This window comes from Haliaeetus leucocephalus, unplaced genomic scaffold, assembly GCF_000737465.1.
Source record: "Haliaeetus leucocephalus isolate CR32 unplaced genomic scaffold, Haliaeetus_leucocephalus-4.0 Scaffold577, whole genome shotgun sequence".
In the NCBI taxonomy this organism is placed as follows: domain Eukaryota; kingdom Metazoa; phylum Chordata; class Aves; order Accipitriformes; family Accipitridae; genus Haliaeetus; species Haliaeetus leucocephalus.
Genome location: NW_010973013.1, coordinates 6,177,758 through 6,190,714, shown reverse-complemented (window position 1 = coordinate 6,190,714; position 12,957 = coordinate 6,177,758). Strand labels below are relative to the sequence as shown.

The window sequence follows — 12,957 nt, the reverse complement described above, 5'->3', positions numbered from 1 at the left end:
GTCTAATGGAATTATCTATACAAAGTTTATTATAATTAATATCGAACATTGCTTTCATTAGTATTAATTAAGCATGCTATCAGTCACTTACCAAGGGTCTGTTGCGAGTAAGGCATCTTTCTGCCTTGGGTAAAGAAGGATCTTTGAGTCTCAGGTAAGGAATCTCAAACTTTGAGAGGCATCCCTGCTCAAGGGGAGAGTCACCTGGTATGCAGTCCAGTTGCAGTTCAGGGAGAACTCGAATTGGGACTCATCCAAAGATCTGTCGTTAGTAAAATGTCTCTCTGCCTCGAGGAGCAACCTTGAGAGGTGTCCCAGCTCAAGGGGAGATTGCCGCCATGCAGCCACGCTGCCTAGCAGGCAGAGCTCAAAGAAGGTTCACTTAGGATGTTGTATTTATGGAATAAAGTGCTTGGCTCATAGTCAAATTGCATACGATAGGAAAGGTATGCATCAGACTCCTTGTACCCACAGTTTTCTTTGTTCCTTGATAAACGAGTCTTGGAAAAGCCACCCGTTATTCACATGTTAATCACATGGTCGTGTTCCAAGCTCATATGTATCGATGCTCACTGTGTCACTCTGCTCCTTTGGGGGTTTCCTGGAGGAGTTCTTGGCCTGGCTACAGCTCAGGCCTTTGCCTCCTTTGGAGCCTGTACCAAACTACTGCTAGTTTGGTTAAGGGGTTGAGTGCATCCATCACAGGCTGGAAGGTGTTTAGGTGGCAGTGAGGGATGGGGTCAGGTTACCTTTGGCTGCCCTGGTGTTGAAAATTTTACAAAGGGGAATTGCAACTTTTCTGCATTAAGTTATTGGTTTCTAAATGGTATTTCATCAGTATTTGTGTTCTCTGACTAGCTAGCAATTCCTTCCCATCAGAACCTTTTGTATAATGAAACTGTACAGGGAGCTCTAAACCCATATACTTAATAATGAGAGCAACAGAAAAGTGAAATGGAGCACCATGTTCAGTGTTGTCACAGAGAGTAAACGTAGTTTGTCCAGCAGTTGCAGGGGCGTTATTTGTAAGCACAAGGATTAGATGCTAAGTTCCCTCAATAGGTATGATTGAGAAACAGTTTCCCTGAATTGTTCTTTTCCCTCTCTTCCATTCCGGCTCTAATACTGTTTGCATTTGGTTTTGGATGTAACAGAACATGATTTTAAACTTGCTTTCATCCTCCCCCAGGATTATTGAGCTGTGTCATCAGTTCCCTCACGGTATCACAGACCAGGTGATTCAAAATGATATGCCTCACATGGAAGCCCAGCAGCGAGCCATGGCAATCAACAGGCTGCTCTCAATGGTAGGGTCATCTCGTCTTCCTCATGTCACTTCAGCCAACCCGGAGCACTTTGAACACTGTCTGCATGGTAGCAACCTGTTGGGCAGGGCTAGCAAATTAATCCCTTTTGGATTTAGTGGCATTTGCCATTATGTACAGTTACCATAACACTTTTGGTTGCCATAAGCACTTATGATTGACAAAGCCTATTAAAACACACTCAACTTACTCTTTCCTTTCTGTAATACAAAGTTACCATGAATGGGTATATCTCTGTGAGTTTCTAGGTGAGGAAGCTACCGCTGAGAAGTACCACATTTGTTTTTTGATGTGTCTAAAGTTCTTTCGTCTTCTTTTCCCTGTGCATTACTTTGTAAAGCAGAATATGATACAATGGTCTAATGTAACAGGTGCAAGTGTAGTTGCAGTGGTTCAGCAGGTGGTAAGACAGCCACAGGTGATAACCACAAGGCCCATTAATGATGGGGAATGAATTAGCTAGAGATAAAAAAATGGATGTTATCCCATGCCCTTATATATGAAGGTCTTCTCTGAACCCCTCACAAAATCCCAAGGTTGTGGATTACTCTGATAATAAGCAGATGAAACATCTCCAGGGATTTTTTGCATCTTCTCTGAATTTCCCACACTTCACTGGGCCTTTTCCTTTGCTGTATCAGGAGTCAGCCTAAGCCAGGAGCGAGAATCACTGTCAACTACTTCTGCCACATGTTCAGGAACAGACACTAGTTGTTTAGTCTTGTTGGCTCTAGTGTGGCATAAATTTGAGTGTCAGCTAAACGTTCAAGGTCTTTACAGATCAAGATTCCTTTTGGTTCCTTAGCTAGCCGCTTCATGGGCATGTGAAGTCAGGCAATAAAACAGACTGAGTGGTGCAGCAGAGAGAGCACTGTTGAAAAAGAGGGGCTTTCTCAGAAAGAGGGGTGTTGGAAAGTATCCAAACTGAGGGAGGTGTGGTGTTTGGTTTTTTTTTTAATAACGGAAACTTCTTAGCTTGGACCATACTAGGTGGCACTGGAAGTAATGTAATCTCTCTCTTCTTGGTCTTTCTGTTATAGATGTTATTTATCAATACATTGGATGTGAGCTTGTGTGTTCAGGAACTTTTGAGTGGGTTGGCCAACTTTCACAATGAGGCTTCAAAGATAGTGAAGTCTCTAGAATGTGTTTCAGGTAGATGCCTTGGGGTGTGGGGGCTGTTTGGGGAGATTTAATAAGTACCTCAGACATGGGGGAAAAACTGCAGTGAGAGCTCAGCCTTATTAAGCATCAGGTACTTCACTTAAGATAGGCTGCAAGTACTTAATCTGTAGAAGAGCATTGAAGGGGATCACCTTGAGGTGTGATCTTCAGTCAATGACATAATGCAAATCTATAAGAAGCAAGGCTGTAACTGTGGGTAAAGGATTAGCTGGCAACGAAAGAGTGAATGTTAGTGCTGTTATACACAGTTATGCTCTTGGGCTTGTCTAATTGCTTGCCTCTTCAAAATGGGAAATAAGAATTTTCCTGGCCTAGGCACAAGTGTCAAGGGGAGAACAGATGTTTTGTGTGTGAGAGATGCTGGTAATTTGTCTCTGAGAGGCACTATCAATCCTGGCTGGTGTTTATCCAGTGGTCTTTACTTAGTATAAAATAGAACTTTGCTACTGGAACTCAGAATTGTTCAAAACTTGTGCAGTAGAGCTCCAGCGTGACTTCTGGGTAGCCATGCAAATGAGTGTTTTGGTGGAAAGGGAGAGCAAAGTATACAAGAACTTGATGTCCGTCGTGCAATAGTGAAAGTTAGGAGAAATAATAGGAAGTGCATAGATGTTGTGGGAAGGGACGGGAACTGTATTTGTTATTTCTGATAGCTGATGATAAATGGATACTTGTAGGGGAAAACAAATATCCTCAAGAGTATTAGTGTACTTGTAGGGAAAAAATATCCTCAGGGGTATTATTGTTTCCAGTGGTTAGAAATGTTAGTTTTCCCTTTTCTTTATTCAGTTGACATGAAATAATGTTTTTAATTTAGAATATTACAAGATTCTTGCCATGTTCTGAAACAAGCTATTTGAAGGAAAGTAAATGCATTGTGCCCATCTCTCCTAGGGGCAGCTGGACCTTCTCAGGAGCAATGCAGGTCTCCTATATAGAATCAAAGAGTCTCAAAATGCAAGGTAAGCCTTGTGTTTGTTGGATAAATATATTTGGAACACAACTCTGCAACTCACGTGCAGCATTGTTGAGAATACACTCAGCAATGTAATATGGATTCTGTAATGTGGATGTTACAGAAAATAACTGCTTGTTTCTGGAGGGTACACGTGACTCTCCTGAGCTGATCCTGAAAACTGTTTTGGGTGTAGTGGTTTCTACTGAACAGAGGGTGCCATGGGACTACAGTTCTAACATGCTAGCAGGCTTCCTGGTCCAGATGACAGCAAAGTGATCTGTGCAAACATATATATATGCTCAGGTGAAATCCAGCTGAAGCCCGACCATACCCTCTGCAAACTGTGGTTCTGTGGTCTTCCTCACTGCTCATGTTACAGGATCAGGGCTCGTAGTTACAGCTGTCCAGGAGGCCACTTGAACTGCTACTCATACTCTTTGATTTGTTAAAATGTACCTTCAAACCATGTCTTGTGATGTTTATGTAAATCTTGAGTAAAAGATGCCTTAGACATACTTCTGGAAAGAAATATACTTCAAAATTATCCTCAGTGCAGGCGTGTCATCTTCTCTTTGAAATGCTTTAGAAAAAGATTGCTGAGTTCAGGCTTTCTCAGACCAGTGAAAAGGCATGTTTTAGAGTTGGGAGCATGCTACTATCCCTTTGTAGACGTTCTGTCTAGAGACAGATTATCCTAAATTATGCTCCGTGCTGTGTTTGACCTTCCACAGTTGTGTTAATACGTGACTCCAAATTCCCCATTGTTATGACAAGTTGAGTGACTCCCACTTAGTCACTTTTCTTTCATACTGTGCTCTTTTCTCTTTACTGTGGCTTCTCACTGGCAAGCTTGGCTTGATCCAGAGAGGTTTAGTGTTGTGTATTATATTTGCCAATGGCTGGCTTATTGTGTAGGGTTTTTTTCCTTTGTGCATTGTTTTTTTCATTGTGCTTGTTTTCAGTTTAAGACAAATCCAACTTCTTTCAAATTTTGGACCTTTCAAAAATCTTGATGGCTCTCTTATTTTGCAGTAAAATGAAAGGCTCCGACAATCAAGAGAAGCTGGTTTACCAAATTATAGAAGATGCAGGCAACAAAGGTAGTTTAAATAAATTATAATTGTGAATGGTACTAACTCTATTTACTTATGGAACTGTTCCTGTCCAAACTTTTAAATGCTTGTCCAGACAATACAAATATAAAATCTAGAGTCCCCATACCAGGTCTGTAGCTAATGTTCCATGTGTCCACTTTTTAAAAACCAAAGAGAAGTCTGGTTGACTTTTGGGTGGGGGCTCTTTCAGAATATTTGGAATATGAATTATGGTTATCTATGGGACTGTCAAGCTGAGGAATCCACAAAACACTCACTAATTAAAAGAAAATGTGATACCTATGTCAGATTTAATAGGTGTACTGCCAGCAGAAACCACTAGTAACTAGGCTTTCTCAGCAGTCGTTGCACACTATGGTTGAGAGATGGCAGGTAGAACTGGCTGTCATATTTTTGTTGAAGCAAACACTAGTTACCTAAAAATACAAGAACATTTCTGTGATGTATTCATGTTGGCAGTGAAATAGGGTCCACTTGTAAGAGCTCTTGGAGGAGAGATAAAGGGCAGAAGGACAGTGTGGTGGTGGTGGTATGCGTTTCTTGTTTTTTGTCAGTTGTTTTCTTTGTTCCATCCCCTTCTGTCCCTTCCCTCCCTTCTGCCAGGAGTGGTAGTATCGAGGATACATCCTATGGTTGGCAAGTGAGTCAAGCAATGTTGTGATGTGACTTTTGGTTTGTGAGTATGAACAGAAACAAATGGTTTCTTCTGTTCATTTCTGTTCACTTCTGTGATTTTTAAACAGGTATTTGGAGCAGGGATATTAGATACAAAAGTAATTTGCCTTTAACGGAGATCAATAAGATACTGAAAAACTTGGAAAGCAAGAAACTAATTAAAGCAGTTAAATCTGTGGCAGTGAGTATTTTGTAACTTTTTTTTAACAATTTCAAATGTTTGCTGCATGCTGTGTATGCTTGAACAGGGGACTGGGAGCAGAGAAACCTCGTTCTGCCTCTAGCTATCTCACTGACTATGCACCAGTGTTTGACTCTCTGCCTTTAGTGTGCAGGTTTGAGGTGCTACAGATACGAGAGGCTATAAAATGTTTATTAAATAATCAACATACTACTAACAAACTGATTAATAATCCAATTAATAAACACATCACTATTAATATACAGTTTTATTTCTCTTCCAACCACTACTAATTGCACACCATTACTATCAAATTGCAGTTCTAGTTCTTGTCATTCTTTATTGCACACAGCTGTTATAGTTCTGTTACCCTGCACAAACCTCTTGCACTGCTTACTACTAATCTGCAGTTCTGTCACCATTTTCTCTGCACTTCCATACCTAGTGTTTAGGACATAAACCTAGGGAAGAGTCTGGTGCATTTCCCTCCAGCATCCCAATGCGCTTGGGTGCACAGGCCAGCTTCTCTGCTGTCCGTACGCATCCTCACTCCTGCTGTCTGCAGATCCTGCCCTCTCTTGTTCTCTGATTTTTATACCTTATTCTCCTTTTTTGTTTCTTAACACTCTTCTGCTACCCTTTTCTCCTATCTCCACTCAAAGCAAAACGTGCTCGTAATTACTTTTTCTCCGTTGGTCTCAATGTTGCTGTACCACAACTTGGTATTTCTGGTACTGAAGCAATCTCAGCCTTTTATACGGGACTAGTGGTATGGTTACCTAGCTGCAAGTGACCTTGCAAGGTTCCTCTCCCCCGGAGATCCTGAAACTCCCTTCAGTTATCTGGTTCGTACTGGATTTGTACTGTTTACTTTAAACAATTTCTAAGACGTTTGATTCTGTCTTAGTCTTCATTCCTTTACTTTGTTCCAGTTACTCAAGTACTTATTTATCTTCTGTGCAAATAGTCCACGTACCAGAGTAGGGCTTACACTTTTCCATGCTTTTTCTTACACTGTTATAATGCTCATGCAGGATCCTGCTCTCCCTCACCTGCTTAATTACAAATCATTGACATTAGCATTTTCTTTGGACACTCTCCTGGTTTTCAGCAGAGATTCTGTCTTGTGGCAGGGCCTGGAACACCAGGAAGACCACTTGCTTGTGAACTCTTGGAAGTTTTATGTTGTGTGCCTTTTATATGTGCCAGTCTCATCTGCACCATGGAGGCAATACCTTGGCTTGCATGTGTGTGTTTTTTGGGGGGGCAGGGTGGAGTGAGAGGTGAGGGTAACTTCCTAAATAAAAATAAAACGGAGATAAAGAAGTTGGACATAGAGAAGCAGTAGCTTTTTCATGTTCTTGTGAGAGGTGCTGGCTTCATCTAGTCATACAGGGGATGTAATGTTGCTAAAATTGCTTCAGTGGTTGCTGAGTAGTCCTTTGGATGACCATTGTCCTTTGACTGACTACTAATATCAGGACTGAAGCAGCATTCACATTCACCTCATCTAGGTGTGGCAGTAAGGAGTGGGCTCGCAAGGGTTAACTTTAGCTGCAGGGTTTAATCATGTAAGGATCCTCCTATCGTCAGTGTGCGGGATGAATGCTGCAGAAACAGTTGAAAGCTTCTCCGTTAAGTTTGTCTTTGCTGTGTTCTAAAGATCCTTTCCTGCCCTCCTTCGACTGTGGAGGGAGATTAGAGGCACTAGGCTAAAATTAAACTCAGATCTTCAGTGAGGTTTGTATTGTGTGCACGTTGTTAGTAGGATTCTCTCTTCTAACACTATGTTATAAAATGATTAGGAATCCAAATGTATTGATCTTCTCTTTATCTCCATGTTACCTGAGGGTCAAAGATGTTAAGGATAGCTTGAGTCAGCTGGATTACTGTGCCCTAGCTTTTAGGAGTAATAAACTATCTCTTTTGCAGATATCTTCTTAAATCTTCCTTTCTTAAGGAAGACTTTCAGCTGTTAAGAGCTGTGCACTTTTCTCTAACAGGCATCCAAGAAGAAGGTGTATATGCTATATAACCTGCAGCCTGACCGGTCAGTGACTGGTGGGGCTTGGTACAGTGACCAAGACTTTGAGTCTGAATTTGTGGAGGTGTTAAATCAACAGTGTTTTAAATTTCTGCAGAGTAAGGTGAGTGCGACTACTAAAGTCACCTTCTATTTGTTTTGTGCAAGTAATTATTTTCTTTATAAAACCAGTGACAGGCAAGGCTTAAGTTTTCCATAGTGTTTTCTCTAAGTGTTGGCAATTGTTATAATTGGATTGGCAAATTTGTACTGGATGGTATTTGTCACAGCAAGTGTGATGGTGTTGCATTTTAATAATGCATATTTTCGCACCCTGTACAGGGAGTGAAGCCTTCCGTCTCCAAGGTCCAATGACAAACTAGGCAGCAAAGAACACAGGATGAAAAAACCTAGCAAAAGTCACTGTTTTCCCTGCAGATCTCCTAATTTCTGTGAGGGTGGAAGGCAATAGTCAGTCAGCTCTGCCTAAAAGACAATTTTCTCTAGTATAACTTCAGGAGAAGCCTGCTGTCCATTAAATAAGTCCTATGCAGATTGCAGCATTTCTCTATTTCATTAAAATGTATTTTAACTGGCTCTAGATAGAGCAGAAACTTCTTTTGTGTCAAAAAACACCAGATGCTAATATTCCTTCATATTAATCTATGTCATATTTAGTGTAAAACTATGTTTGGTTGTGCACTGCATTGTCTCACATGCATCAGTCTTAAGGACATAGCTTTAAGTGCTAAATAAAAAACATGTTTCAGAAATGGTTTGGAAATCAGCTTTTATACTTCAGCCTGCCTGAAACTGAACCACGAAGGAGACTCATGGCAGTGAGTACTGACTATAACTCATCTTTGCTTTTTCTTAGGCAGAAGCAGCTCGAGAGAGCAAACAGAACCCCATGATACAGAGGAACAGCTCATTTGCCTCATCCCATGAGGTGTGGAAATATATCTGTGAACTGGGCATCAGTAAGGTCAGAATAGATTCATCTTACTACTCTCAAAATTCTCAGTGCATGACTAGCTGCAACAGTTGGGTCCTGCAAATTTGGCGAGGGTCCGTTTAGTACTTTAGTATCCTACAGTTACTGTACTGGAAGTGGGCTTTGCTGCTTTATTGCTTTTTGAAGAGCGTCCTCAGTGCTGCATGAGATTTCAGGATAGTTTGTACATGTGGGTTTTCAAAGATGTATAAAAGAATTAGCATTCACATCCTTGTTGATGGAAACTGGAGTGAGTTTTCCTTTAACAGTCTCAACCGGTTTATGTTTCATAATTTCTCTCAAGTTAGCCTATGTACTTCAAGCAGGTTTAGAGAAGGAAAAAACCCCTGCAATTATTGGTCACCATCAACAGGCATAGCTTCAGCAGTCTTGTCTTTTTCTTCTTTCATGATTATTTTCCTGTAAAACTGGAAATGTATCATGCTAGGATGATGTAGACACTTGAGGTGCGTAGAGAAGTTCTTTTGGGGAAGCCAAGGCTAGCGTAATCCAGAAGTGTTTGGGAGGTAGGAGGTGTTGGTATTTGCTTTGCTTTTTTTTATCTGTACAACCCCATGAGGTGCCTAGCGAGAGCAGTGCCTTTATCTGGGCTACGTTAGAACTCTAAGGATTTGTTTCTCATGGTGTTTGCTCATTTCCTCCTTGCAGGACTTATTAGCGTGTGTCTTTCCGAATATTTATTTTAAAAATTGTTTCTTAGGTTGAGTTGTCAATGGAAGACATTGAAACCATTTTAAATACACTAATATATGATGGAAAAGTGGAGATGACTATTATTGCTGCAAAGGAAGGGACGGTAGGCAGTGTGGATGGACAGATGAAGTTGTACAGAGCTGTTAGTCCTCTCATACAACCCACTGGATTAGTCAGGACGCCCTGTGGACTCTGCCCTGTAAGTAACTAATTCTGAATATGACTAGGCGGGTGCATGCAAATTTTGAATACAATCCTGCAAATGGCCAGCCAGTACATTGCAAGGTTATGCCTGTGAGTGATCCTCATGGCTTTCTAAACCAACTATGCTTATGAGTGTTATCTGTGATGCCTTAGCTATGGTGTAAGAGGCAGGTTTTTTAGTTTTGACCAGGATGTTTCCCACTTATATCCTGCTTCTTTACTGGACTGTATGTGAAAGGGTGTGGTCAAGTTTAGCCTGTTTCAAATTATTCTATTTTCTGATCTCAAGTTTGCCTATTTATGTTTTTTAACAAGCTAACTTATTTCTGCCTAGCTTTGGTCTCTCCTGCTTAGATTGTAAACTGATATGTAGGTAAAACTTGCCAATGTGTCCATTTGCATCATTTACTATAGTGGGGTCTGTTTTGCTTTGTTGTGCTCATGTTACTGTTCCTCAGAGCTGGCACTGGACTTAGTAGATTTTGGCCTCTGTTAGACTACTGCTTTTCTACTGGGGAAGGAGCAGAGAGCAGAAGACATGTGAGCATGTTACTTCCAGTGAGATCGTGCTTGCTGTATATAATTACTGACATAGGGCTTTCTTTTGCAGGTTTTTGATGATTGCCATGAAGGTGGTGAGATTTCTCCATCAAACTGTATTTATATGACAGAGTGGCTGGAATTTTAAAGTGAAAGAAAACTGTAAACTGGGTTCGTGCTTCACAGCCAAGGTGACAAAGCAGCTTGCTTTTTTAAAAGTGAACTTCTAAATTTGTGAGCAACTTCAGGACATGGAGTGACTTTGGTTTTAATGAAACATAAAGCAGCAACATATCAGTTGCGTTAGCAGTCCTGTGAGTGGACTGGAAGTAGAGTCAGCACTGAAGATTAAGGCTGAAGTAGAAACATAAATCCATTCTTGTACCAAAAATTGGTTGTGTGACTTGAAAAGTGCCATAGAACACCTGGGTGGTGATGCATTGCTTCCAAGGATTGTGTCGAGTACTCCACAGATGCTTATTCTGAATGAGAGAAAGTAAGTCATTAGCTGATCAGAAAAACTTGCTAATGAGTGCTGCCAAGAATGAGATCCCAAACTTTGCTTTCAGACTAGTGCTACTGGTGGGTGCTTAAGCTGTAAAGCTGACACTTTTCTCCCATGATAGTTACCATCTAATTGAAGACTAAGAATCTGATGTGGGAAAGATCCTAAATATATCAAACAGAACTCATTGATTCTTTATTATCTTTCTTACCTACTAATTTATCATTAAAACCCTGATTTTTCTCATGTACATCTGTGCTTCATTTCCTCCATTGCTGCCATTCCCTGGTGATGCATCCATTGTATTTATTCCTTCATCTGACAGCTACAAGATCATCATCAAATCTGTGTTGGTGTGTTCTGGCAGCTACATTGCATATGTGGATATGTCAGCTGAAATTTTGAGTAGAAGTATTCTGGGAAGATATGTTTTCCAGAAGAGAGAGTTCCTCTGGTCTGATGGTACAGGGAAAATTTTTATAGATTATCTGAATACCCTCAGGGTTGAGAAAGATGCCAGTGACAGTTGTTTGTACATAAATATGGCCTCTGGCCTTGATTTGTGATCTGAGAAAGGCATGGTACTGGCACATCATCAGAAAGCTCAATCTTCTTTTCCTGTGATGTGGAGCCAATTTGTGTTTCTCATAAGTGTGACCTCCCTGGCTCCTTCTCTGTGTGACTCTGGACTGATGAATTTGCAATAATGTATAGACTGTGGTGTTATCAGCCTCATGCCCAGGGTATGCCAGGCCATGGACCTCTTGAGAGAGCTGTGTCTAGTTTCCTCTGGCTATTGCTGTCCATCTGGCAGTATTAGAGGGGCGATACTGCCTTTGGAAAATGTGGGTTCAAATCCCACTTGGGAAGTAAACAGATTTTTGTATCGACTAGTTAGTTACTGCACCTCTTCCTTAACCTATAATCAAGCAACCTCTAGGGGAAAAAAAAATTCAGCTCCTTTTTAATAAAAATATTGTGCATATATGGTACAGCCAGCATTTCCACCATCCAGAGTTAACAAACGGCTGGCAGAGCTAGACATACTAGCAGACAGAGCAGTATAGACACAAGAACTGTGCAGAGACAGTCTGGTCCTGGTACAACTTCCTACCTGTGGCTTATTGTGCTGTGTCCAGGCTGGATCTCTACACAACTAGTCAGTATCTTCATGACAGCCTCCCAGCACTGGAAAACAATTAGCGGGTCAAGCACAACACTGGACCTGTTGCATCTAGCTATTTTCAAGATTGCACCTCTGAAAATAAACCTTCCTGGACACTGTTGGGAGGGCAATGGTCAAGCACCTCTACAGCTAACTTATCAGCCACCAGGTAATCTGACCATGAGTAGTAAACAGTAGGCCAACACAGTGACATTTGGGGAGACAGTTTACCTAATAAGGGTAGAAGACTTTACATCAGCTATTTCAATACAGCAGTCTGGATCATGTACGAAATGTTCAAATCTTGCTCAATTCCCCTTTTCCTACTTGTAGTGTGGGTCATGGACAGAAGGCTAATGGTGGTAAGTGCTGTACAAAGAATAAAAAAAATATGGCTCCTGTCCCATACAGGGAGGGTATAGATACAGAGGCAAAGGCTCCTTGTTGGGGAGCAGCTAGGCATGCTGTCTCTGGAGCAAACAACGAGTACTGATACGCTGGCGTGTCCATGGTAGGAGTTTGATTGTATTAGCTAGTGTGAGCACCCACAGCCGGCTCTTTCTTTTGTTGCAGTGTTGTCTCAAGGTGACAGGGATGCATATCTCTACAGAGGCAGAAGAGCTCTTACAAAAGAGATGTGGGAGTGAAATGATCAGATGTTTGTTCTTTCTCTGCCCCCTTTAACCACTGAAGCCTGGGGAAAATGCTGCTCGCTTCACTGGAGGGAGCCTTAACCTCAGCTTCAGACATCCGTTATGTCGTCAAAGGTAATTTCATTGAAGTGTGGGGCTGGCATTGCCTTTGTCCTCCTGCATTCAAAGAGGACTTAACACAATGGGGTCCTGAATCCTGCTGCTGCAGAGATAACACAGTGTTTGTGCTCTACTGCAGCTAGAAGATAGCTTTCAGGGAAACAACATGTCTTTATCATGCAGGTATGTTGCTTTATGCAGTATAACCAGATTCATTGGCAATAAGAAAAAGGAGAGCAAGCTTGTCTTCAGTGAACAGCTTTAGGAATTAGAAGGCTGGTTTATTAAGCTCTTTAAATTCTGGCTCATTTGTATTGGGTTTATCTGGTTTAGATGACCTTTGTGGTCTCTGAAGCTTCTTAGTGTTGCAGCTTGTCCTTCTCAAATACGGAAAAAACCCCATGCCTATAGAGAAAAGTAGAGCAATTTCACTTTCCTGTCTGTAAAACACAAATCTGTGTGATCTGTTTCTAAATGAATTAGAGAAATGATCTGTCACTCTGGTTCTTCATGAACCTGGCTACTTTATCAGTCTGTAATTCTTTTTTAAAAAGGGAGTAAGTGCTAAAAGGTGACATTAATAGTCTCCGTCTCCCCCCCCCCCCCCCCCCCTTTTTTCTG

At 41.3% G+C, this 12,957-nt stretch overlaps 2 protein-coding genes across 4 annotated transcripts in view; both read left to right on the top strand.

Annotated features, from left to right (window-relative positions):
* Positions 1-1,192: 1,192 nt before the first annotated feature.
* On the top strand, positions 1,193-11,740 carry POLR3F (polymerase (RNA) III (DNA directed) polypeptide F, 39 kDa). 2 transcript variants are annotated; one of them, XR_775041.1, is made up of 9 exons: positions 1,193-1,307; positions 3,405-3,472; positions 4,501-4,568; positions 5,327-5,439; positions 7,443-7,586; positions 8,340-8,447; positions 9,178-9,369; positions 9,985-10,410; positions 11,559-11,740. XR_775041.1 is itself a non-coding variant. In XM_010577784.1 (8 exons), exons 1-8 carry the CDS (start codon positions 1,251-1,253, stop codon positions 10,060-10,062), a joined length of 828 nt encoding a protein of 275 aa, XP_010576086.1. In that variant the 5' UTR covers positions 1,193-1,250; the 3' UTR covers positions 10,063-10,663. The 2 variants fall into 2 exon arrangements, 1 of the variants encoding a protein (XP_010576086.1); XM_010577784.1 differs by lacking the exon at positions 11,559-11,740 and having other exon boundaries at positions 9,985-10,663.
* Positions 11,741-12,188: 448 nt separating this feature from the next.
* SEC23B (Sec23 homolog B (S. cerevisiae)) overlaps positions 12,189-12,957 on the top strand; it is a 23,491-nt gene continuing 22,722 nt past the window's right edge. For both annotated transcript variants that reach the window (XM_010577783.1, XM_010577781.1), the window contains exon 1: positions 12,189-12,351. In XM_010577783.1, the coding sequence (XP_010576085.1) occupies positions 12,340-12,351 (12 nt within the window). In that variant the 5' untranslated portion in view covers positions 12,189-12,339. The remainder of the gene's footprint in view (positions 12,352-12,957) is intronic.

Coding starts and splice junctions, on each gene's coding strand:
- POLR3F (XM_010577784.1), top strand. CDS start 1,251: ATGCCTCACATGGAAGCCCAGCAGCGAGCCATGGCAATCAACAGGCTG. Junction 4,569..5,326: donor AGAAGATGCAGGCAACAAAG/GTAGTTTAAATA, acceptor ATTTTTAAACAG/GTATTTGGAGCAGGGATATT. Junction 8,448..9,177: donor GTGAACTGGGCATCAGTAAG/GTCAGAATAGAT, acceptor ATTGTTTCTTAG/GTTGAGTTGTCAATGGAAGA.